The sequence below is a fragment of the Eptatretus burgeri genome, chromosome 1 (genome assembly GCF_056783735.1).
Source record: "Eptatretus burgeri isolate ZD-2024b chromosome 1, Ebu_testis_v1, whole genome shotgun sequence".
Lineage (NCBI taxonomy): Eukaryota > Metazoa > Chordata > Myxini > Myxiniformes > Myxinidae > Eptatretus > Eptatretus burgeri.
Genome location: NC_140961.1, coordinates 145650936 through 145678385, shown reverse-complemented (window position 1 = coordinate 145678385; position 27450 = coordinate 145650936). Strand labels below are relative to the sequence as shown.

At 38.6% G+C, this 27450-nt stretch overlaps 1 protein-coding gene across 2 annotated transcripts in view; it reads right to left on the bottom strand.

Moving 5' to 3' along the window:
• The window catches only part of LOC147035690 (equilibrative nucleoside transporter 1-like), a 251380-nt gene that overhangs the window by 39997 nt on the left and 183933 nt on the right, over nt 1-27450 (bottom strand). For both annotated transcript variants that reach the window (XM_085846842.1, XM_085846852.1), the window contains 2 exons: nt 2249-2352; nt 1996-2107 (listed from right to left, as the gene is read on the bottom strand). In XM_085846842.1, the coding sequence (XP_085702968.1) occupies nt 1996-2107; nt 2249-2352 (216 nt within the window). The remainder of the gene's footprint in view (nt 1-1995; nt 2108-2248; nt 2353-27450) is intronic.

The window sequence follows — 27450 nt, the reverse complement described above, 5'->3', positions numbered from 1 at the left end:
TAAAGGGTATTTCTACATGGATCTAAAGGGTAATTCTAAAGGAAAATTCTACATCGGTCCGAAAGGATAATTCTGATGAGTTTCATTCGTTTCTAGGCTTTGCCAATAAAATGCCAAAAAGAACCACTTCCTTCAGACACTGGTGATATTTTTTATGGGACCTCAGAATTTTATACCCCAAGGAGTACAAAACCACCATTTAGAATATATTTTTTTTCCTGCACTCCAAATTTTCGAGCAGTATCTGGAGCCGGCTGGGAAATTTGAAAAGAAATTTTGCATCAACAATGTGAAAAGAGAGTATGCGAGGATGACAAAAAAAAATTTTGACCTTGACATCATTTTTCTGATCAAGGCAAAATTAGAGATATAATAACATTATTCACCATAAGACAACTAAGGTTGTCCAATCAGAATAAAATTGCCCTCACTAGATAGACGACAGCAAGATGGATTTACAGTTTATTAACAGTATACCCCTGTGAGTTTAAGATCAAGGTCAAATGGTGGTCTGAAAAAAAAAACAAAAAAGATATTATTTGTGATCGCTCAATATTGCCAATGTGTAATCACAATGACCACTTCACCTTCCAAGATGTTCTTCGATCATAATAGTTTACCTGCATTGAAGTTGTGCAACTGATACTTCATTCTTGTCTTTGACCTACATTTTTTGGATTGTGACCTAATAAAACAAAAAACACCTGTTTTTTACCATAACTTAAATAACTTTCCCCCAATTTTCTTGATGTGGAGATCGACTGTAGATGGCGGCACAAGTACTTAATTTAAAATCTATCCATAAATGCTCAATGTCAAGTTCATACGTCAGTCCAAACAAAATATGCCATTTTTGGATTGTGGGCCAAGGGTAACTCGAGTGATTGCCAAGGGTAAGATTGGAGAGGCTTACCCTTAACAATAGCAGATATCTAGTTTACCTATTGCTCTTTTCTTGATTTTGAAAGTGGTTTGTAAAAATGCATTCTCAGACAATCTCATAAAAGTTAAACAATTCACTGTCTAAATTTCTGGGCCCTGTTCTTTTTCTGGTTTTCACCAATGATCTCTCCGACTCTGGAAAATCCTCTCCATCTCTTTGCTGATTACTCCACCCTCTGCCATACCGTCTGTCATCCCTCAGACCAGCAAGCAGCAGCTTCTTCGCTCTCTGCAGATCTGGATAACATCACAAACTGGTCCAACACGTGGAACATGTCTTTCAATACTGACAAATCTCACACTCTCACTGTCTTTCCAAAAGAAGCATTCAGAAAAGCACCCCATCTACTTTCACAACAATCCTCTGGAAAAAGTCCTTTCATTCAAGCTGCTGGGTCTCACTATCTGCCATAATCTTTCCTGGGAAAGCCACATTTCCAACCTGGCTGAGAAAGCCAGTCACTGAGTGGGAATCCTCTGTTGTGCAAAGTCCTTCCTCGGCCCACCTGAGCTCATAACCACATACAAAGTTTTGTCCTCAACCTGGTGGAGTACTGCTCTCCCCTTTGGGCTAGTGCTCCTGCCTCACCTTTCTCGGCTTCATGCTGTGGAAACCAAGACATTTAGGATCATTGATATCTCCCGTGGTGAGGCTGAGTCTTTGGGCCAAAAAAACTCCCAAACTTTCTTCAATCCCATTCTTCCCTCCAGGCCTTCAAACAGCTGTTCACCACCACCTCTTATCTTCCCCCATCCTAAACCACAATCTTTTCTACCCACATTCATCCACTCCAAACCCACCTCCTTCAAAATCCCTGCGTTCCTTCATGAAAGTCCCTGTGGTGTCCATCTTGTATACCCCGTGTTCCCCATCCCAATCCTCTCCCTTCCACAGATCTAATGTCTGTTCCCTACTGTTTTGTCCTTCCCTCTCACACCCCTCTTTTCTCATGTCCCCCTTGCTGTACATTATGTATAAGCTCTCATACGAACTTTGACAATGTATAAAATAAAAAATAAAAAAAATCTAAGCCACATCACAAATTTCCTTACCCCAAGGACTTTGTGCAGGAGAGAGTGATGTCTCGACATCAGCACAAATAGCAGGGAATAATGAAATAAAGATAACATCACTGCCGAAAATATTCACGGCAAATGGCCATATCTGTGAAAGGAACGGAAATTCATGTTTGTTTGTTTTCAGATAAAAAAAACTTTTAATTCTGTATAGAATTGTTGAAAAATCTTGTGTATTATGAAACAAGTTCAGAAAAAGACAAATGGAAGTGTTGTTTGATGAACTAACCTGCTTCAAGACAACAAGGACTGTGTCTGGCTGCTCATCATCATTCTGCTCACCATTCACATCCAATGGAACATCTGTAAACACCGTTCCACATTTCTCCTGCACTACAGATCAGATGTAGGTGTGGTAGGTACATCGCAATCACATAGTAGACTGAAATTTCCAATCAATGTAAATCAAACAAAATAGGAGAGAAACTGGGCAATTTTAGATCTCTGCTCTGTTTAATGTTTCTTTACCCAAGAGAATGTTTCCCACTTCTTAGAGCCATCAAAATGGAATATCAGAATACTTAGATGTGTTGACATTGGTGGAGTAAGCATCAACAAAGTTATTTTCATGGAGAGAGAGGGAATAAACATTTCATGTGGTGTGTAAAGCATTGTGAGGGAATGAACAGAACCCATGACACAAAAAACCGAAATGAATACATGAGATGGTATGTATGTGGGTAAGTGGCATTTCTGGGCCCTGCTCTTATTCTTGTTTTCACCAATGATCTCTCCAACTCTCTGAAAATATTAACCAATATGGGTAAGTGGCATGAAAGAAGTTGAACAACTTCTAATATATATATATATATATATATATATATATATATATATATATATATATATATATATATATATATATATATATATATATATATATATATACATCATTATTTAAAAACACCTTCCATTCGTCGTGTGCTGAGTGAAATGCAAAAAATTACCTCTAATTTTAGAAAACATGTTAATGTTGCAAACAGCTCCATATAGTCCTGGAGCCAAGGGAAAAAAGTGGCATAAAAGGGCCCCAAAATCACTCTACTGATTTGGATAGAGGACCATCTTGGGCATATTTTGAGCGAGGGTGGACATCCTGAAACCCGGCAGTGAACCCAGAATTCATGGTTTTGTCAGAATTGCTGGAGACTAAAACCGTGGCAAAAGTTAGGGGTAGAGGAGATTCAAATTGACAAAGCATCACAAGAAAACAACCTATGGTAACATGTTACCACTGAGAATTGAGCTTATAGAGTCACATATAGGATGAATCTAGGCCTGATCTGATTGGTTGAAGTTCAAGGTCACCAGAGGTCAAAATATGACATCATTTGACTCTTTCCCAAAATCTGCACCCTAAAAAACTAAAACGACCCCCAAAATAAGGTAAATGAATGGATTTTTTCATTTATTGATCAATTCTTGTACAAAATAAGAAAGGTAAGTTTTTAAAACCAGTGCTGGGAAATGTACATGTACATTAACCCTTCGGGGTCCAATTTATATCTTGCTGAAATTAGAAAAAAGAACGAAAATGGCCATTCGGAGGCGAAAAGTTCAACTCACTTAAAATGTCAACATTTTGTGAATAAATGTCCTGGAATCACTCTCTATAGAATTGAGAGGTGTTGCCAAGGCAAACCCCCTCTCATTACAGAAATATTTCGAAGCGACCCAGGCGCCGTGCGAATCCCGAGATTCGAAGCTGCGTCTGGGTGACAGAGGCTGGCCTGGACGGGGAATATACCTGGGGCACTCCCAGGTGGGAATCCCCAGTTAAAACTTCGGTCCGCATGGCATCATGAAGCTCATCTAATCATATCATCGATTTTCATGGAAATTACATCAGGAAAGTACATTAGTTAAACAATGGTGCTAAATATTAACTGATTGAATGCATATTACATAGCAAAGCATTGCCGTACAGCATAAAATTCATGCCGATTGTCCCCAAAGAATGGAGGAGAATACCTTCAATAAATCCATGTGATCGATGACACTGTAAATTCTGTCACAAAGACGACTGATCTGTCTCAGTTTACGGCAAGTTGTTCGACAACCTAGGAGCAGCACATAATGCCCTGTCAGCCTCCCCTTTACTACATGAACATCAGACCCACGGAATACCTAAAGGTCTGGCCTATAGCGATTCTATGGGCCCTAATCAATATGTCACGAGATAGCACAGTAGTGCTGGTGGTTTGGAAATGGGGCCCCACTATGGACACTGTAAATTTTAATTGCAAGCCCATTCTGTTTTCCAGGAAATGAGATGGCTGATTTACCAAGTAAATGGCTGAGGATGACATCGCCATCACCGACCCTCTCCAACAATACCGAGAAGTGCATCATATGTCAGAAGACTGATCTTGAACATGAAACTACGAGCACAGAGAATGGTGGGGCATGAATAATCGAATCAGCAAGCATTAGAAAGGACATTGTTTTTGAAAAACTGAAGCAAGCTGACCATAGTAAAATTACGTATCATGTTAGCAATGACTGTTACAAAAAGTACACACATAAGAAGATACTTGAAAAACTTAGGCAATCAAACTTCAGCTCCACTGCAGCTGACCCAGGTAATGCTAACCACAGCCTACGGCAGAGTACCTCGTCTGCTGACCAACGGTCACGACGGTCAATAACAGCCTCACGAGATTCAGCATGTCGGTCAGAGGACGTCGATCTCTTCGCAAAAAAACTGTTTTGTATGCGGCAATGCAAAACATAACAACGTGTACACCAAGCACCGAATATCTGAAAAAGAAAGAGCAGAATCGTTCCTCCAGGCAGCTTCCTTACTTCAGGATGAAGTTTTTACACGGACATGTGATCTTGAAGATGTAACTGCCGTGTTTAGAGCGGATTTGTACTGCCACAAACAGTGTATCCGAAATTTCATCAGGAAGGGGGAAAAACTATCCTCCGAATCTGTGTCATCATGAGCAACAAATTCTGTTCCACAAGAGGGAAGCGATGTTCCAAAAGCATCAGGCGGAAGCCAGGAATTGGATTCGGAAGCATTGAAGAGTTGTGGTGCCCAATTGAGACGGTGTATCTTAGAACAGGATTTGAAACTGGACAACAAATTCTGTGATGCTAGTGAACTAGAAAAGGCATACAAAGACATTGTGATTCCGAAGTTAGTTGCAGATTTCTTCTCTGCACTTTTTGACATTGACATTAAGTGCAATGACATTGACAGTGAGGATCAACTTGAAAACACTGAAATGAACTCTGAAACTGCAAAATTGAAAAAGATCTTTCTGTATATCAAATTATCTTCTACATTTTGAACAATGGTAGAAAAAGAACTCCGCTACACATGATGAATTCTGAATCAATTTACAATGCTTGCAGGTCAAAAACCGTGATTTCTGGCCTGAATCGGTTTGGACTGGGAATTAGGTACGATGAGATTCTCCGATATCATTCAGATATGGCATCATTTGTTACTGAATCAAGCCAGGGTCGGGGTACCTCTCCCTAGTATCTTTAATCCTGCCAAATTCACCATGGGGGCATTCGATAACTTTGACCATGAGGAAGCAACACTGTCTGGTATTGGGTGGAGTCATGATACCGTCCTGATTCTTATGCAGGACAAATCACTTGGAGTGACAAATAGTATGGGTAAACCGAATATGACCGAGATGGGTGTAAAACACCGAGAAAGACAATTCAAGGAAAAACTAGCTTGTCAAGTGCTGAAAAGTTACACCAAACCTACAAAGAAGCCCAACCTTTCAACACAGTATGAGGTTCCCAAGGATTTGTTTAAAATGGATCTGAGCGACTCAGTCTCTATCAGGAAGAAATATGTTGCATGGGTTTTGAGCAGATTGGATCTGGCAGACTTGAATGAAGACTGCATCAAAGAAACAAGCCCGGACCAAACAATGCCATCCTAGAGTGCCCTCAACTCCCTTGTCACTGAGGATAATGTGGTGCAGAAAATCATAGGGTTTCTGCCCATTCTACCATACACTGTGACGGAATATGCCACGGTATACACAGCGCTCAATAATTTCCAAGATGTGCTAAGTCAGTTGAAACAGTCTAACTTGTCAGTTGCCTGTGATGAGGGCATGTATCATATTGCTAGTGAGATCATTATGAACAACCCGACTGAATTCAGTAACTTAGTATTATGTTTAGGTTCCTTCCATCTGATTAAGGTAGTCATGGGTGCCATTGGCAAGTACATTGACAGAAGTGGAGCAGAGACCATTTTTGTGGAGTCAAAGGCTTTTGGCCAAATTGTGGTCAGATCAGTGCTTGATGGAATGCATTATACTCACTCACTGAAAGGGTTATTGTTGCTCTGCGAATGTATGGAAAGGTTGCAATGGGCAGAATTCTTTCAAACCAAAGGTGTGGAATCGTACAAGAATGAACTGGAACTCCTTAAGCTGATGAAAGCTCCCGTATACTATCAGAAAAGAACAGGGTAGAGAGCAAAGGACACTTGGATGCATTCATGTCAACCTCATCTTGCATGATTGATGACTTCAATACCTTCAGGTCTGAGAGAAGCGAGATGTCCGAGACGTTTGCTTTCTGGGATCGGTTTGTCCAGATGATCTGTATCCTGAAATACCTTGTAAGAGCTGACCGTGAGGGAAATTGGGCTCTACACCTCCACAGTGTACAAGCAGTGCTGCCCCTGTTTTCTGGATGTGACCGTATCAACTACCTTTGGTGGGGATCAGTATATCTAGAGGATATGAGGAAGCTACCAGAATATGCACCATCGGTTTATGAAAAGTTCCAAGCTGGAAAATTTGTAGTAAAGTGGACAGAACGCAGATTCAATTCTGTGGGCGCGGACATGTGTCTTGAGCAGACAATAAATTGGTCCCAGAAGAGCATAGTTGGCATCATTGGTAGCACGAAAAGAAAACAATTCGTGGCTCAATGGGAGATCATACGTACATCATGAGATGTTGTCTGTCGTTAACGTTCAATGTAAAATCAGTGCTGTTGTCACAGCAAGCAGAGAACTTCTTGTGAACCACGAGTTCAATGTACCCGCCACGCGAACATCTGAAGCCTTGATCCATGATATGATAGAGTACATCAAGCAACATGAAAATCCAGTGACCGTATACACGGATGGAGACCACGATGAGCAGCAGACACTACACAACATCTTCACCCATAAATTATGTCGCCTGCAATCCGAGACAATCTTCTCAAGTTCGAAACCAATTGTAACATACAGTATGAAACATTCTGCACAGAAAGGTTTGTAACAATGACAAGAACGGTATTTGACACAATCCATAGAAACAATCTGAAGACGTTAAAATAAATGAAGTCTGAGAAAACCAGCAGCCAAACGAAAGACAAGGTGAGCAAAAAGCAATTGGCAGAAACACAGAAGATCTTCAATATTGCCCTTGTCCAAGAATATGATATGAAAGATTTGTTAAGCTTTGAACTGGTCGATAGTAGTTATCTATTCGATGGAGATGGACTTATGAATAAACTCAACAAAAGTGATCTGTGCACCGAGTTAGCGAAACATCTTGAGAAAAAGGACTATGTATCACCATCGAAGTGGAAACCGGAAAAGACTGCCAGCATCATTGATGTAATGGGATGCCTACGTCGCATGCGCATAGCCTCGGTGAAAACCTTTGGAGAACTTTGTGGAGATACACATTTGCCTGTTACAATGGCTGCCTTCTGGGCATCCTCAACCAACAAAGTCAAGGTACAAGGTTTACTTCGAAGCCACATCTTGGGGTACCCAAGGGTGATGACAGATGTCGTCGTCAGTGGTGTGGTTAGGTCTCCTGAAATGGAACCATGCAGAGCCATTTTGAGTGACTGTGAAACTACATTGCCTGATTTAGATGTTTATATCGAAGAGGCAGATGTGGGGATGATACCTCATACTCTTCATGCTGTCAATTGTGGAGCAACCAGAGATGTTCTGCTATCTAGCGACACCGATGTGATGGTCCTTGCATTGCATTATTGGAACATTTTGAAATGTCATGAATTGAAAGAACTATGGATGAGAGCTGGTATGGAGAATACCATGAGGTATATACCTCTTCATACCTTGGCGGATAGGTTGGACACACATATCTGCAAAGTTATCATCCCACTTCATCACCTTACTGGCTGTGATTCAACAAGCAAATTCGGTACAAAAGCTGCTGGTCTGAAGGCAAATCCAGGACATTATCTCTGTGACTTTGGAAAGGACCCAAATGATATTGAATTTGGCTTGGTCGAAGAGTTTCTTGTCAATGTGTACAAATCGTGCACGCATAGTAAATCGATGGATGAGCTGAGGTATATCATCTATACCACCTCTACCACCACAGCAAGAAAACTATCTTGGACCTACCTCCCGCTAGCCATTCAATCAGACATATCCCTCGAGCATTTCTTGGCACCGACTTGCAGTTATACTGCTTAGATAGACCGCAACTAGATCCACAAACCTTCGGGTTTAGCCAAGAAGATGGTATCATGCAACCTGATCGACTCCAGATCTTGCTACCAGATGACTTCCCCATGCCATGTAAATGCAAATCTTGTGCTAACAAACGCTGTCTTTGCCGACAACTTGGCATCAGCTGTTGCCCTTATTGTAGCAGTCAGGGTCCAATAAGGGCTGTAAAAATCCAATATGATACAAGTACAAGCAATTCAGTGTCCCCAGCCCCACCACTTTGTCTATACCGAATCAACGGGTCAAGTTCAGATTTGGATGTTTCCTTGGTAAACACTTTAAGATTCCCAGTTCAGTGCTTGTATAGATGACTCATGAAACTGTCATGAGATATCGGAAAACTGCGAAAAAAATTATTATATGTATTATTATTCAGGCCGACTAATTCTTTAAACTTTGAGCACATAATTCAGCAACAGAATAAAGAGATAAAACACCTGATTTGGTGACTATTCCATTTGACCCCCAGGGGCACCCTATCCATACCTCCTACGAATTGGTTTCCTTGCCTAACACCTCTCAATTTGATAGTCATTCCAGGACATTTATTCACAAAATGTTGACATTTTAAGTGAGTTGAACTTTTTTCCTCCAAATGGCCATTTTCGTTCTTTTTTCGAATTTCAGCATGATATAAATTGGACCCCAAAGGGTTAATGTACATGAACATTTCCCACTACTGGTTTTAAAAACTTACCTATCTTGTGCTGTACAAGAATTGATCAATAAATGAAAAATCCATTCATTTACATTATTTTGGGGTCGTTTTAGTTTTTTAGGGTCCAGATTTTAGGCAAGAGTCAAATGACGTCATATTTTGACCTCTGGTGACCTTGAACTTCAACCAATCAGATCGTGCCGACATTCATCCTAGAGGTGACTCTATAAGCTCAATTGTACGTGGTAATATGTTACCATAGCTGTTTCCTTGTGACTCTTTGTCAATTTGAATCTCCTCTACCCCTCACTTTTGCCACGGTTTTCGTCTCCAGAAATTCTGACAAAACCATGAATTCTGGGTTTACTGTCGGGTTTTAGGATGCCACCCTCTCTGAAAATGTGTCCAAGATCGTCCTCTATCCAAATCAGGAGAGTGATTTTGGGGCCCTTTTATGCCACTTTTTGCCCTTGGCTCCAGGACTAATATACTCCATATATATATATATATATATATATATATATATATATATATATATATATATATATATATATATATATATATATATATATATATATATATATATCTTCTTCTTTCGGATGCTCCCGTAAGGGGTCACCACAGCGGATCATCCGTATGATCCGCATAGTGATTTGGCACATGTTTTATGCCGGATGCCCTTCCTGATGCAACCCTGGTCACCTCTTACGACACAGGGATATGGTACACCTATTTTAACCGGGGTATACACCGGCCCAGTATACTGGTACTCATTTCGCCGACCTCGGAAGGATAACAGGCTGAGTCAACCCCCTGGTGTATTAATTCAGTGGCCCAACGGGGCTTGAACCCAGGACCTTTTGTATCCCAAGCCACTGCCCTAACCCCTGTGCCAACACCAGGCTATATATATATATATATATATATATATATATATATATATATATATATATATATATATATATATATATATATATATATATATATATATATATATATATATATATATGGAGATGATAATTGTTGCTTCTGGGACAACCATTCAAATGAATGGGGAAAAGGGAAAAACTTTCTGACCAAAGCCCCAAAATCTCAAAATGGGAGACACTCCCTCCCCACCGATCCCCTTCCTTCCATATAAGCAAATGAAAATTGACACTGATTAAAGCACTTCTTTCCCCTAACATAATGACAGTCCTTTCATATTTTTATTATACTCAAATAGCGAACCAACGAATATTTGTCCATGATGTAATTTAGGGAATAACTACATTTTCTTATAACATTCATTTCCATCGAGTACATTCACAAAGAATAACTTGGAACTTGGTTCTTGGTTTAAGTATCTTTGTTGAGCAAAGATGAAATGATAAACTTCTCTTACTGCTTTTGTCTGAATACCTCCTGAGCCACATATCATTTTGAGATTGGAATAAATAATTTTTCCATTGTTCAATTGATAACCATCAAAGTTTTCAGTCCATTCAAGGATATAATTTCTTTTCTTTACATCCTCCAACTCATTTGTAATTAAATTTATCCACTTATTTGTTTTTTCTACTTTTACCATGGTTATTTCTTCAATAAGACTTATTTGATATTTCTGAGATTCATAATATTTCCCATTTAAATACCAAGGCTGATTACATCTCCAGTCTTTGGTTTGGTTATTAATTGGTTCTATCATTTATAAATCATCAAAAGAGATGGCGGTAGCCCGTTAAAATCCCCAACCCAACATCTTAACACTTAAATATCTTAACACTCTTACTTATACCCATAAGGGAGATGATTGATTCCATTCTATAAACCATATCTTTTATCATCAAAAGCTCGTAATGCTTTCTTATTTAACTCTTCTGTATATAATTGATGTTTATAACTTCTTATTGAATTCATTTTTCGATACTCTTCTTCTTTAAGGTTACACAGTTGTCATAATGTTTAAAAAGTTTATTGTTTCCTTGATTATATTTTTCTTTATTCCCTTGAGATTCTTATCACACCCTTCAATGTCATTATTATCAATATACAAATAAACATAAGACTTTGATCTCAATCCAATAAATTCACTCATTCATCTTTAAACCCACCCAATTAATACCACCCAATTCATCTTTAAACTTTCCAATAACCTTTTTATTCTTGGATGAAAACAACACATCACTTGACTTATAATTATTTGAATCATATATATCAATATTATCAATCATATCCTCATATACATCGCTTGTTTTAATTTCTAATATAAAACTATCTGTATCCATATATAACAATGATACATTATCCTTATACTTTGGTTTTAAATTAGTTGAGTAATACTCATACAGCCTGGTGTTTGCTTAGTGGTTAGGGTGGTGGCTTGGGATCCAAGTGTCCTGAGTTCAAGCATCGTTGGCCCCTGAATTAACACCAGGGGGTTGACTCAGCCTGTCATCCTTCCGAGGTCGACAAAATGAGTACCAGTGTATTGATCCCGGTGTATGCCCCGGTTAGAATAGGTGTACCATATCCCTGTGTGTCATAAGAGGCGACCAGGGTTGGCATCAGGAAGGGCATCCGGCCATAAAACATTGCCTCAAGAAAAGCTAACCCCTGCACAGCCAGGGAAAAATGGCGGTAAAAACGGTCATTTTTATTTTTAGTAATATTCAAACATTAACGACTTTGATAAGTCAAGAATTGATGTTCCTATATAAATTGGTTTGTCCATTTCAATCCTGTCTTTTTCAAATGAATAGCGCATTAGTTTTCTGAAAACACCTCCGCTCGCTTAAAACTTGGTGTATTAATTAATTTTGAAGCCTGTTTCCAAGATGTATCAAGTCTGACGTTTTGCCTATTCCGAATATTTTCCATAGTCTTTCCAAAATACAGCATTATCCATTAATTTATAAAAGTCCTTCTCAAAATCTGTTTTTGGTTCTGTTCTCCTTTTGGTATAACAATCAATATACTTATTTAACAAATGACTTTATTTAAATTTCAAAATCCTATGAATTTTCCTAACTCCAAACCCAGCAGATAAATATTGCCTCAAGTTCCTTTGATGCACAACGTAACTTTCTTTATCATTTAATGCCGTAAGCAGATTTACCATTTATATTAAATGACTGTTGGAAATCACTTATCCATTCATTTCTTGGACTTTCTTTATCAGGGGCATAGGGTAGGTCTTTATGTTTGTGATGAAGTTCTTCTGGATATTTTAAATTAACCTCAAAATAATATCCGACTTCAGCTTCATCCAATTCCTTTTGAGAGGAGACAACAATGTCTTGTAAAACTTTTTCATAATGTTTTTCTTTAACCCATTGAAGTTTTCCATAAGGTAAAGATTGCGACACAGCCCACCCATGCAAATTGATAGGATCATTATACATCAGGTAAGAGTTTCATCACCTTCTCTTACCATATTCAATTTTACTCCCATATAAAACTTAACAGTTTTCATTTCACTGAATGTGTTTTTAATTACAGTTTCAATACTTTGTTTAACCATATCAACAGTTTCAATGATTTAAGATGGTCCAGGGTCTTCAAATCGAAACAATCATAATTTTATATCTACTTTAAATGCCTCATCAGTGTTTTCAATAGAGAATTTAGTTGACCCTTCTCTTTTTTCATTCTTCTTGTGTTTGTGTGATTGAAGGTGTTTATTATAATTTTTATAAAGAATATCATTATCACATCTATCACAGTGTTTTGTTTCTTGTTCAAATGGAGATATTTGTCTGAAAATATTGAATGTGTATTTGTTGGTTTGAAGGTCTTTTATATAACATTTATATTAATGATTTCAATTGTTGCAATATGTTGTATTCATCATATTTATACAGCAAAATTTTGCTTTAACTGAAATTTTCTTGATGAAAATTTTATTTAATTCATAGGTGAATCTGTGCTTAAAACCATTTTATTCACCAACTTTTTTTAACTGAATAAATGCAATGTATCAAGACACAAAAGACAAGTTTCAATCAATCTCTACATTTGTAAAAGATACTGAGAAATATGTTGAGGATGAAAAATTGAATAAAGATAAATATAACAACTATTGTATAAAAATTATTATGACAAATAGTATGAGTTCTTCAATTTCCTTCAGTGGAAGGGATTTCATTATATCTGGAAGAACATCAATTAATGTAGCTCTAACAAAAGTTTCTCCTCTCCTTCTGGCAATATATTTAAAACTAGAAAAAGCAATGAAACAAGAAAAAGTATCAAAAAGAAAAACCTTATGGATAAAGCTTCAGAAAGAAAAGATAAGACCGTCTGCAATAGGCAAGGAGAAATTTGTAATTTTTTTCAACAACCCAAAAGATTTAAATCTTGAAGAAATAAAGGATGTTAATATATCAGGTAAAATGACATTTCGTTCAGTTGGAGTTAAGGACCCTTTGAAACTTACCTTTAATATAAAAAATGTCGAGGTTGAATCTGTTAATGAAAAAAATTATATAGATATGGATGGTAATGTTTTTTATACTCATTAAATATGTCATTATTCAACTGAAGATTTTGAAGATTATGAGAGTGATGATAGTATCTCTGTTGGAACAGAAGACAGTTATGATGCTGAGAGTTTGTGTTAAAATGATAGTTATGAAAGTAGTTTTATAGATGATTGTGAAAGCACCAATGAAAGTACCAAAGATGATCCCGAATATGAATTTTGTTTGAAGTAAAGTTTTACTTTATAAATAAGAATCGTATACTAGATCTTGAGCCTCTTGAATTCCATGATTCTCCATATGACAAATTTGAGAATTGTCCTCCTTGTGAGAGAGTGGGACTAAACACAGTCAGAAGCCCATAAACAATGTATATTCTTTGCTTATCTTCTAATTAATGAAATTTAAAAAATATAAAAAAGAAAATGTTTCAAAATTATATCAAAAATGAATTACTTTACAAAATTAACAAGGTAAATGAATGTAAAGTAAGTAGATAATAAATGGGGTTTCTGGGACGCCCATTCAAATGAATGGGGAAAAGGGAAAAACTTTCTGACCCAAACCCCAAAAGCTCAAAATAGGAGACACTCTCCCTCCCCACCTATCCCCTTCTCTCCCATACAAGCAAATGTAAAATTGAGACGATAAAAGATTGAGAGTTACTGCTTAAAGCACTTCTTCCCTTTCGTATTTTCATTCCACTCAAAGAGCGAACTAAATAATATTTGTCCATGTTCTAATTTAGGGCATAACTTAATTTTCTTTAAAAATTCACTTTATCTTTTCAAGCACAAAAGAAAGTGAAGTTCACTATCCCTCCTTCGGTTCTGTAAAATTGGGAAGTGCCTTGAAGAGCACAGTCGTGCTGTGGAAATGAGGAAGTATTCTGTGTCCATGTCTCTCATGGTTATATCTTAAATCATCAGATCACTAACAGAACAAAGTTTCGCTAAAAGCAAGCAAAAGAAGATATTTAAAAGAAAGTTTTAAATGAAAGAAAAGATAAAATCTCTATTTCAGCCCTCACATCCGAACCAAGCCAAAAAAGCCCGAAGTCATTTCCTTTATGAGACACACCCTGAAAAACCCATTGTTTCCACATTTCCAACATGAGACTTCAACTCGGACTATTTATTGCCAAATGCGAACTTTGGCATGTTTCATTCAGAGAATGGATTGTACAGAGGAGTACTCCGACCTTGCGGATAATTTTTTTTTTTTCACAAGAGGAGAGGTGAGATCCTTAAACCAAGTCATTATTTGTTGTTTTATACAGAACAACCAATAATCATGATACAACAGTAATTATTGGATGTTTTTTTTTTTTCTAACAAGTTGTCCCCAATAAGAACATCGTTGATAACTGATCTGGAAAATGAGGCCTTTGAATATCACGAGGAATGGCAAAAAATGAATGACTTCCTTAAAGACATTCAATTGTTTAGAAGAGAATTGAATGACATTATTGTTGGTTGCATAGAAGTCCTCTCACATCCTCTAACCTTGAATGAGTCGACTGTCGAGTCAAAGGTGAGAAATTATCCCTCTGTCTCTCTCTGTGTCTTTGTGTGTGTCTCTGTGTCTTTGTGTGTGTCTCAGTGTGTCTGTGTGTGTCTGTCTCAGTGTGTCTGTGTGTGTCTGTCTCAGTGTGTCTGTGTGTGTCTCTGTCTCAGTGTGTCTGTGTGTGTCTCTGTCTCAGTGTGTCTGTGTGTGTCTCTGTCTCAGTGTGTCTGTGTGTGTCTCTGTCTCAGTGTGTCTGTGTGTGTCTCTGTCTCTGTCTCTGTCTCTGTCTCTGTCTCTGTCTCTGTCTCTGTGTGTGTCTCTGTCTCTGTCTCTGTCTCTGTCTCTGTCTCTGTCTCTGTCTCTGTCTCTGTCTCTGTCTCTGTCTCTGTCTCTGTCTCTGTCTCTGTCTCTGTCTCTGTCTCTGTCTCTGTCTCTGTCTCTGTCTCTGTCTCTGTCTCTGTCTCTGTCTCTGTCTCTGTCTCTGTCTCTGTCTCTGTCTCTCTCTCTCTCTGTCTCTGTCTCTGTCTCTGTCTCTGTCTCTGTCTCTGTCTCTGTCTCTGTCTCTGTCTCTGTCTCTGTCTCTGTCTCTGTCTCTGTCTCTGTCTCTGTCTCTGTCTCTCTCTCTCTCTCTCTCTCTCTCTCTCTCTCTCTCTCTCTCTCTCTCTCTCTCTCTCTCTCCCCCTCTGTCTCTATCTCTATCTCTCTTGAGTGTTCTCATTATTATTTTATTTTTCAGTTTAAACACCTGTCTGGATGAACCAAACACACAACTTAATCTACTGGAGGAATCTCACATGACACTCAATCTTCTTGAGGTAAATGTTTTATCTATTATTTTCGTAATATCATGATATAATAAGATATAATCAGGTCAGGTCAGGTATGGGAGCATGTGCCAGAACAGCGCGTCGCTGCGTCCACTTTCCGCCGGTACTCCAGGGGCCTCCGTCTGGCCATCCCCCAGGCAGATGCCAGGCCCATCCCCATCTCCTTGAGATGATGGTCAACCTGCTGCAACCATGAGGCACGTGGTCGGCCCACTGGCCTCCTCCACTCATGAGACTCCCTCGCTGAGAGAATCTGGTGAGCAGGATCAGCGTCAGGAAAACGAGCCACATGTCCATACAGCCGCAGCTGACGCTCACGGACTATGCAGGTAACAAATCTCATCCGAGTCTCTCTCAGCAACCGCTCGTTGGACACAAAATCCGACCAGCGATAGCCAAGGATTCTCCGAAGAGACCTGGTACCAAAGGAATTAAGTCTCCGTCTCAGATCCTTGGTCAAAGTCCAAGTCTCGCACCCATAGAGCAAGACTGGAAGTACCAAGGACCTGAAGACTCGGACTTTCGTCCTCCCGCACAGGTACCGGCAGCGCCACACCCCATGATCCAGTGAATCCATGACTCCCCAGGCCCGACCCAGACGTCTATTGACCTCCGGCTCACAACCTGCGGAGACATGAATATCACTGCCAAGGTAAGTGAATCTATCCACGACCTCAACATCCTCACCACAAACAGACACAGACAGGACAGCAGCATCCAAGATGTCACCGAAAGCCTGGATCTTTGTTTTGACCCAAGAAATCCGTAATCCCAACGGCTCCGACTCCTCATTCAGCACCTCGAGGGCCCCCAAGAGGATGTCTAAAGTCTCCGCAAAGATGACTGCATCATCTGCAAAATCAAGGTCCGAGATCTTGACATTGCCAAACGATGCACCGCAACTTGATCTCTCCGACATCCTCCCAAAAATCCAGTCCATACAAGTGTTGAAAAGTGTGGGGGCAAGTACACATCCCTGACGAACTCCAGTAACAACTGGAAATAAGTCAGAGGCGGTACCACCACACTTCACAGCACTCTCAGTACCAGAGTAGAGTTCAGACATCAGATCGATCAGTTTCGGTGGCACCCCAAGAAGACCAAGAATCCTCCAGAGGACATCCCGATTCACTGAATCGAACGCTTTACAGAGATCAACATAGGCTGCAAGCAGCCCCTGCCGAAACTCTCGTCTGCGTTCAGTGAGGACACGAAGAGCAAGGATACGGTCAATCGTTGACCTCTTTGGTGTAAAGCCTGACTGCTCTGGACGCTGGTGCTCAAGCAGATGGTGGCGAACCCTATCAAGAATTATCCGAGCAAAGACCTTGCCCGGCACTGAGAGCAGCGTCACCCCTCGGTAGTTGTTGCAGTCTTGGCGATCACCCTTCCCTTTCCAGAGAGGGACAACAAGGCCCCTCTTCCAGTCAGTTGGGATGATGCCTGTGTTCCAGGCAGAGCACAAAACTGCATGGAACGACGCGAGTGCAGCATTTCCACCAGCCTTGAGAAGTTCAGCATGGATGCCACAGATCCCTGGAGCTTTGCCCCGTTTCAACTGGTTCACCGCAGCCCGTGTTTCCACAAGCGATGGTGGACCACAGTTGATTCGAGGGTCAGCAACAGGGATTGTAACACCCTTGACGTCCAACTCGACAGCTGGGGGATCAGCCTGGTACAACCGCTCAAAGTAACCGGCCCAGCGGGCCTTCACTTCAGACTCCTCTGTCAAGAGCCTACCACTCTCTGCTCGAACTGCAGTGCTCCGAGGGATGGGCTTGGATGAACGTAATGCGCGAATTCCCCTGTAAGCGGGACGAGAATCACCTGTCCACAGGTGATGCTCTACCCCTCACAGATTCCTCGCACATAGGCCTCCTTGTCCACCCTCAGTGCACGTACAGTTTTACGCCTCAGCTCCCTGAACAGCTCAGCTCTGCCATTCAGCCTGGCCCTGCGACTCTGGTCAATGGTATCCAGTGTCCCTTGAGAGACAAAATTCTTCTTTGCCCTGCGGTAAACTCCAAGGCATCCACCGGCAACATCAAGGACGGTGGTCTTGAAGGTGCTCCACAACTCTTCAGGACCCCCCAAAGCACCCAGACCCCCCAAGTGTCCACTCAGCCTGTTCGCAAACTCCTCAGCTACTCTCTCATCCCTGAGCTTGGCAACATCCAGCCTAGGCTGGGATGGTACCATTCTCCAGGATTTAAGGTGCAGCTTTAGAGTTGCTACAACAAGCCTGTGGTCAGTATTGAGGAACTGAGCACTCCGGTAGACCCTGCAGTTCTGGATCATCCTCCAACGACCGTCAATGAGGACATGGTCAATCTCCTTTGCCACACCGCCAGCGTTGGAATACCAAGTCCAGCGATGAGCTTGCGGGCGCTGAAACCATGAACCAGCCACCCTAAGTCCATGACTTCTTGCAAAGTCAAGGAACTTAGTGCTATTCTGGTTCATAGTTCCTGACCCATGGGGACCAACACACACCTCATAACCATCCCTATCAGTTCCAGTCGATGCATTGAAATCCCCCAAGACTAGAAGTGTATCTCGTCTGGGGCACTGATCAACCACAGACTCGAGTGTGGCGTAGAATGCATCCTTCACGGTAAGATCACTCGCCTCAGTCGGAGCATAAATAGAGACCAGGGAAATGACACCTAAGGAGTGACGAATCCTTAATCTCATAATACGCTCGTTGACCGGTGTTACCTCAATTATCATTGGGGTCAGCTTATTGGACACAGCTACAGCAACTCCTTGGGTATGGTAACCATCAGAGCGACCAGACCAATAGTAGGTGTAACCACCCACCATTATCTCGCCGCAATCCGGTCTCCGAACCTCAGAGAGAGCTGCAATCCCGATGTCCAAACGCTTGAGCTCAGATGATAACAGAGACAGGTGATCATCCTCTCTTAGGGATAGGACATTCCAGGCACCCACCCGAAGGGACCGCCTCAGGTTAACCCAAGGAGACCGCCGTCTGGTGGACGACACCTCAGCACCACTCCGACACACTCTCCCGCAATCTGACCCAGGGATGTTACCCCATGGTTTCCCTCCTATCAAAGATTGGGGGTCCCGAAGGCTTTGCCCCAATCCCATCATCCGGTGAGCTGCCCTGCGAAGGGAAGCTGCACAGGAGGTACTCCCACGGAGTGGGTTTTCAGATTTTTTTGCGTTTTTGCGTTTTGCGGAATGAAGCGTTTTACGGTGGCTGGAGTGCAAATCCTGCCACCAACCTCCTAATAAGAAGTAACCCAACTGCAGGAGGACGTCCGCAGACACAGTTGGGCACTAGATATGGATGGCCGTTGGCTCACAAGGAGCTCCTCCGCCCTTTGACAGGTTTTGTTTTTAATCCTGCTGGGTGTCCATATCCAAACACCCTCCTCACCAGAAAACCTGGTGGGGGAGACGGTTTAGTCGCCGACAACCCGACCATGGAACAGGTTAGTACAGGTTTACATGGTACCTGTAGCAGGTCACAGATCGAACCTGACCTGACTGACAAACCTGACCTGACCTGACCTGACCTGACTGATATAATCATCTTTGATATAATCATCTGTATACCCCGTAATTGTTCTTCCCTATTTGTTTTGAACAGAATATGTTGACCGAGTTTCAAAATCACAAACCATCAGACTGCTGCGAAAGAAGATTTTGTTCAATGTTTTTAATCTTGTTTAATTATATATGCCTTCCTTATAATAATCTGATTTTGAATGACAAAAAAGAATAAAGGAGGTGTAAAAGGGAGGGGAGTGAGGGGTGGAGCTGGGGGAGGGTTAGGGTTGGATGGTAGGTGCGCTCCCCCAACAACCCACCACCCCCTCATCCCTCTCCCCTCCCCTCCCCGTGTGTGTGTGGGAAGGGTGGGGGTGGGATGCGGGGGGGGGTGGTGGGTCAAAGGGGGGGGCGGGCACACAGGGGGGTGGGCCTTCTGTGGGTGGGGCTTGTGTGGGTGGAGCTTGTGTGGGTGGGGCTTTTGTGGGTGGAGCTTGTGCATATGGGGTTTGGGCGGATGTGGCTTGTGTGAGTGCATCATTTTTTTTAATGAAATAAACATGTTGTGTGTGGGGAACTAATATACTAATCACTAATTATGTGGATATGATGGATGTGGATGTGGCTTATGTGGGTGGGGTTTGCATGGGTAGGGTTTGTGTGGGTGGGGTTTGCGTGGGTGGGGCTTGTATGGATGTGGCTTATGTGGCTGGGGCTTGTGTGGATGGGGCTTTTGTGGGCGGAGTCAAAAAGGGGCGGAGTTAAAAAAATTCAATTTATCTTTGTCTTTTGTAATTTCTGTGAATAAAATGAGCCTAAAATCTCTTCCCCTTTCAAATCACATAATTTGTAAGTCCAAGGGTTTTTTCAATTCATCTTTGTCTTTTGTAATTCCTGTGAATAAAATGAACCTAAAATTTCTCCCCCTTGAAATCACATAATTTTTAAGTCCAACGAACTGTACCGACATCAACAATTTAAAAAAAGTTAATTCATCCATCGCTTGGTATAACCTTTTTTAAAATGAGATTACCATCTGCATATTCTTACTATATCACCAACTTTGAACTTAGGCTTTCTGACATTAATCTCTTTTTCATATTTTAATTTTGAAAATGCAGCTGATGGTGTAAGTTTCGTTCATGTATGAATCGTATCATTGTACTTATCTACAATTTCATGAATTAACTGGAGGGGGAGCACTCGGTAGAGTGCAAAACCTCCACGGCCAATACTGCGAGGTCACTCAAGTGAACCTGATAACCTATTCATTCAATTTGACGTCAACAGTGCTCACAGAGTTATAGTTTGCAACTTTCCCTTTTACTTTTGACTTTTACATACTCAATTAATTCGTCATAACTAGATTCCTTGACACAGAAATTGATTTTGTGTGGGTATATCCACCTAAAGTTCCAAAATCAGCCGCAATTATAATTTTGGCATGTTTTTTTGTTGGAAATCACTTATAACATGTTGAAATGCAAAAAAAAATCGAAATTTTGTTGAAAAAAACTTGCAATTTTTTTTTTCTCCAACAATTTTTTTTTGGGGGGGGGGCAGTTGGAAATCACTTAAAACATGTAGAAATGCAAAAAAAAAATTCAAATATTTTTTAAAATTGGCCGCAATAGCGGCCATATTGGATTTTGTACCAAGTCCAAAATCTAATGGCATGATCCTTGGACCAGACCTAACCCTCCCACCAAGTTTCATCGAAATCCATCGAGGAGTTTTTCCGTAATACTTTTCACAAACAAACAAACAAACAAACAGAAAGGGGTGAAAACAGTAACCTCCATCCATCTTCGATGGCAGAGGTTAAAGATAGCCATTGCTGAGAACAGAGGTGAGTGAATTTTTTATATAGTCTCTTTTTAAGTGTGATTAAAATGCTCAATAACAACCGCTTTTCCTTCATTACAGGTGCTGTATAATGTAATGTTGTTATTTTTATGAAATGCATAAATGTTTTGTTGTAGAACTCTGTACCCTCATCAGTCCACAATTTTTTCGGTATTCTCTTGCTTTTATTGAATATCTCTTGGAAAGCTAACATAAGAGTATTACCTGTTTTGTTTTTCAAAGGAACAACCCATGAATATCTACTCCTCAAATCAATAATGGTTAAAGCATACTTGTACCCTTATCATTATTGAGTTCAATTAAATCAGCAGACAGATATAATCAACTTCCTTGAAATGAACTTTCCTTCTTTGAAACTTTGTGATTATTGGTTTATGTAATTCATCAGATAATTGCAGTTCAATCTTAATGACATCATTAGAGCCTATAAGTTGTTTTGAATTTCCAAGCCCAAGTTTCAAATGAGCATTGATCATCTTCTTCACGATGAACCGATCAACTTTTTCTCTCAAGATTGGATTTTGTATCAGAGACAAATTACATACCATTTCTCTATCGGTTTCAGGCTTTTCTTTCAATGTTGTGTTATTCCCGTAATCAATATTATGCTTCATGCACATTTCATCAACCCTATTGATAGGTTTGCTCCATGGTTTAGTATTGTCAGCCTCATCTAATCTTGTATTCAAGTTTGTTGCTGGACCAGAGAAAGAATACACTGGTAGATGTAATTCCCCTGTTATTCCAGTTGTTATAAATTTACTTCCTGTTAAAATCTTTTGTATATCTCCCCCTCGTTTGTGTTTGGTGATGAATTTATTCTTTTTTGAGCCACACACCGGACCTCTACCTTTTTGTATAACCCTATTATTTTTACTTTTAACATACGAGATATTTTTTACTCAGTTTTCTTTGTAAATTTGAGACAATAACTCATTTATTTATGTGAAAAATTCTGACAGTGTGAAAACCTTTTTAGTTTCCAACATGCGCATTTGAATCTTAATTTTTAAAACATAGAGAATCCAAAGAAATGTCTTTACTCTCTCCTCCATTTATTTAAGAACAAAAATGTAAAACCTTAAAGTCAATCACATGAACATCATAAATAACATAATCTTTTCCTTCTTTCTCATCTTTATCCACACTTTCTTGATTAAATTGTCTCCCTGAAATCGATGTTAATACTCTTGACACATATGTTTCTAATAGACTTGCCAATTCTTTGTTTTCCTCATCAGTGCGTTGAGATTGATTTATTTTCTGGAATACCTTTGATCTTTTTATAATCTCACTGGTTTCCATATTTTAATATTTATGTATTCTCTCTCTTTCCTCCCTCTCCCTCTCCTCCTTCTCTCTCTTTTCTAACTCTTTATTTCTCCCTCTCCTCCTTCGCTCTCTTTTCCCTCTCCTCCTTCTCTCGCTTCTCACTCTCTTCTTTCTCTTTTTGCTCCCAGTCCTCCTTCTCTCTTGCTTGAGTTTCTTCAACTCCTTCCTCATCCCTTACTATCGTTGAACCACTTTCGCCCCATAGAATATCATACATATATTCATCTGCATTCTGCGATACTCGTGAATCCATAATTATTTTTCCCATAATAGGAAACCAATAAGATTTGTTGATGATTTTTAAAAGAGTTTTACATTTCATCACCTTTAGAAGTTCATTTTTATTTTATATTTCAATCAAATATATATATATATATATATATATATATATATATATATATATATATATATATATATATATATATATATATATATTTGTGGGTTATTTAATATCAGAATAAGGCTAGTTCTTAATTGAAAAATGCCCGTGTCTACTGTCTATGTTCCAATTCATAAGGAATGTAAAATCTAACACCCTCTTCTTCTAGGTATCCTTGAATGCAAAAATTGTAATTCTCTTGAAGCCTTTTTGCTGTCATTTATGTCTCAGAAATATATGATAGATTAATATGATGACAGTTCATACCACCCCAGCTTCCTTTTGTTAAAACAATTTGTATTCCTAGACATTGTATAATTATCCAATTTCCTACCTTTGTTGTCATATATAAAATTGCTTCACCAACATATAATTTCTTATTCCCGAAATCATATATTTGTTGATTGCTGATTGGGCTTCCACATATCTCCTGATTCTTACCAAGAGGATAATATTCTTCTTTACGAGACTGATAAAAATCGTGCAGGTCTTCTAGGTTTAATGAAAAAGACCAAATATATCCTTAACCACACATATTATACCCCCATTTCTCTATTCTCTTATTAACGATACTTCCTTCTTCATAAAATTCAACAATACGAAGCAGATAATTGAATTTAATAAGAAAAGGTGTATGCTTTGTTGAACCAGGTGTTGTGGTTGTAAATTCTACTTTTTTAACAAAACTTGCCGTTTTATTTAAGGATATACATTGTGATAAATCACTTGATCTCACCAAGTCATTTGTGTCAATCGGGCTTGGATAATTTATTAACTTATAAACATTTTTCATATTAATATTTTTTGTTATACTATATTTCTATCATTCAGCCTGCAACTTTGTGTAATAATTTGATAAATCAATATCCAGTTCTTGGGATGCACCAAAGATACAACCCTCTTTACCAACATAATCACTTATAATAGATTAAAATGATGTCATTAAAAAATCTATTTTTGTTGAGTTGAAAAAACACAAATAGACATAATTGACCACAACACTTGGAATTTAATTATTGGACTTGAAGTGTTTGATAAACACCATTCTGTAAGAATTTTATTACTTCAACAGGTGGTGGAAGACCATAACTACCAAAATAATATTTGTCTTTACGATTAAAAATACAACCCCAATGAGAACCGTTCCCATTATTATCTTTGAAGTTCATAATTATATTATTTGTATGTTAAGACACATCTGTTAATTAATCTATCAAACAAATAACCACATTATGAATTTTTAATTTCTTGCAATATTTGATAAGTTCTAAATTTGATGTTGTATTCTTTCCAAATTCTTTAAACCACTTATCAATGCTCATTTATTTATAACAAAGATATAATCCATTTCCCCTTTTAGTTAATTTTACACCTGCTTATGCGATAGAAGAAAGCATATCTCCAACTAACCATCTCGCTGTATCAGGTCGACTTTCAAGTTTTTCAGCAAAATCTACAATTACACCACTTCCAATAATTGCTTTCTACAACTCTTTGTTATGTCTTACCAACTCTTTTTGAGCCCGGAGTTGAGCCTTCCTTTCATTGGCAGTTTTCAACGCTGCTGAACTACCACCCGTCAATGCTCCAGCCCCACTAATACCAGCAAATAAAATAATTAGAAATGGGAGAAATCCTCGACTCATCTCTCTTATTGAATATTTCTTCAACATTGGTTTTAACATTTTAATTTTAAGTGAGCCAGTATCATTCATGATTTTCACCTGTTCTCTTGTGAGCAAAACATCAATTATTATTGCTCCTTTTCTCTGAATTGTATTAACGTTAATCATACAAGGCTTTTGATTTTGAATACAAGATGATAGATTATGAAGATTGATTTGATTCACATATACCCCAGTTGGCACTTTACTACTCATTTATTTATCAAAAAAAATTATGTGAGACTAATCATGACACCATTATCTGAATTAATCTGTAATTTTGTTTCTTCCAAAAGCAAACAATATGTATCAACTTCTTCACTCTCTCCTCTTTCAGTGTAAAGGGAAGTATCCACTCGATTAGACTTTATATTTTCCTTTTGAGCACTCAGGTCAACCACATAGATTGTATCCAGGCTTTTAAATGCTGTCATATCCAAAATGGGTTCTTTATTTCCATTGCTATCACTCACCTTTGCAAAGACTTGTATGCTTCAGCAAAATCATTTTTCCCAATTAATTTCCAATCCATCTTGTTGATAAAATGTTCCATTGAGAGAAACGCGAAGTTGTTTCACCTTAGCATTATCACTCAACGCATTATTCTTATAAGTGGCAGTATCACCATCTGGTTTTTTTTTCAAATGAACCACAGATATCGTGGTTTTCCTTCCAGAATACCCAAATTCCACGTGTAAGTGGTTTGGTTCAGTTTACCGTGTTAGCATCTTCTTTTAAGGTACGATACATTGCATGGTTTCTTTGAGTTGTCTTCTATTCAACATCTCTTCTGTTTTAGATTCGGAGTATATTCACTAATATTCCAATTAATTTCATCAATTAGAAATTTATTCTGAGCAGCAAAAGCATTTGCCACACCAAAAAGCAATCTATATTCATTATCATTCCTTTTCAGTTGAAATCGAATTTTAAGACCGTACAAAACTTTATCTTCATCACAAAATCCAAATATACCTTTAAGAGGAACAGCCAGAGTAAAACTATTACCTGCTTTTGTATCAACATTATACATTCTTTTTCTTTGACTATATCCAGGGTCTGTGTTTGTTCCCATTGCCATATCGGGAATAAAACGTTTGATAGTTCCCTTTCCCATTCGATCACGAAATGAATATAGTGTAAGTTTCATCATTTCAGATGTCGCAATGACATTATCAACCATTTCAACTTCTTGTGTTCCAATATACAAACAAACACTGTCAGTAGGGTGAGTATACTGATTCTGGCTCACTTTTCCCCATGTAAGTGAATGGGGGATTTTCAGCGATTCATATTTTTTCCCGAAAAAGAAACCCCCTTTTTAGCCCAAGGTATATTTATTTGTCTCCCCTTTTAACCTAGGGCCACTCTATTCAAACGACCAATGCAAGAAGATAAAGATTTGGTCAAGTAGCAAAGTAGTAATGTGATTTGTTGAAGGTGATTCTGAAGAAATATCTGAAACATGTAAGCCAATGGACACTCTTTTTCAAATAACCAATTCATATTGTTTAGCTCACTCATTGAACCTATAAAGATTTGTTCATTCTCAAATTCCTTCAATAGTTTATATTTCTTTACACAATAATCCCCATCTAAAATATTTAAAAATATAACCTTTGAATCTTTATATTTTTCAAGATACCCCTTTTGTGTCCTTATGAAATGATATACTTATCTTATTGATCTCGTCTGACCACCCCCTGAGTTGCATATCATTTTGAGATTGTAGTAAATTATTTTTTCCATTGTTCAATTGATAACCATCAAAGTTTTCAGTCCATTCAAGGATATTTATTATTTTCTTTCATCCTCTAACTTATTGGTTTTAAATTGATTCGCTTATTTGTTTTATTTACCTTTGTTTTAGTTCTTTTTTCAATAAGACTTATTTGATATTTTTCACATTCATTATGTTTTCCGTTTATATACCAAGACTAAGATTTTCTCCAGTATTTAATTTGATTAATACTTGGTTCGACCATTTATATATTGTGAAAAATGCGGCGGTAGCCCTTAAAAACCCCAACCCATCTTCCCATCGTTAAAACTTGTGTCCATATGGAACACAATCTATTCTATTCACTCTATCATACAACATACATATGGAACACAATCTATTCCATAATCTAAAATAAATCTATCAGCAAAGGCTCATAATGCCCTTTAATTTACTTATTCACGATATATCTTATGTTTATAACTTCTTTTTGCATTCATTTTCCTATATTCTTCTTTCTTATTCATCAAACAATTATAATAATTTCTAAAAGTTATTGATTTCTTTATTACTTATTTCTTTTTTCCCTTTAACCTTTTATCAATCTGATCAACATACGTACAAGCATATGCCTTTGCTCTCAATCCAATAAACTCTCTCATTACTTTTCCACCCAACTCATCCTTAAACTTACCAATAACCTTTTCATTCTTTTTTGAAAATAACTCGCTCTTCTTACTAAAATTACTTGTATCGTATACTCCAATATTTTTCTTCATATCTTTATAAACATCATCAGTTTTTACATCTAGAATAAAATTATCAGTGTCCATATACAACAATGAAAGATTTTCACCAGACTCATTCTTTAAGTCATTAGACAAATCATCATACATCAATATCTTTGATAAATCAAGAACTGCTGTTCCAACATAAATTGGTTTATCCATGAAAATACTTTCCTTTTTCATATGAATAGCAGAAAAGATCTCTGAAAAAAACCTCTTCTCTCAAAACTTGGTTTATTT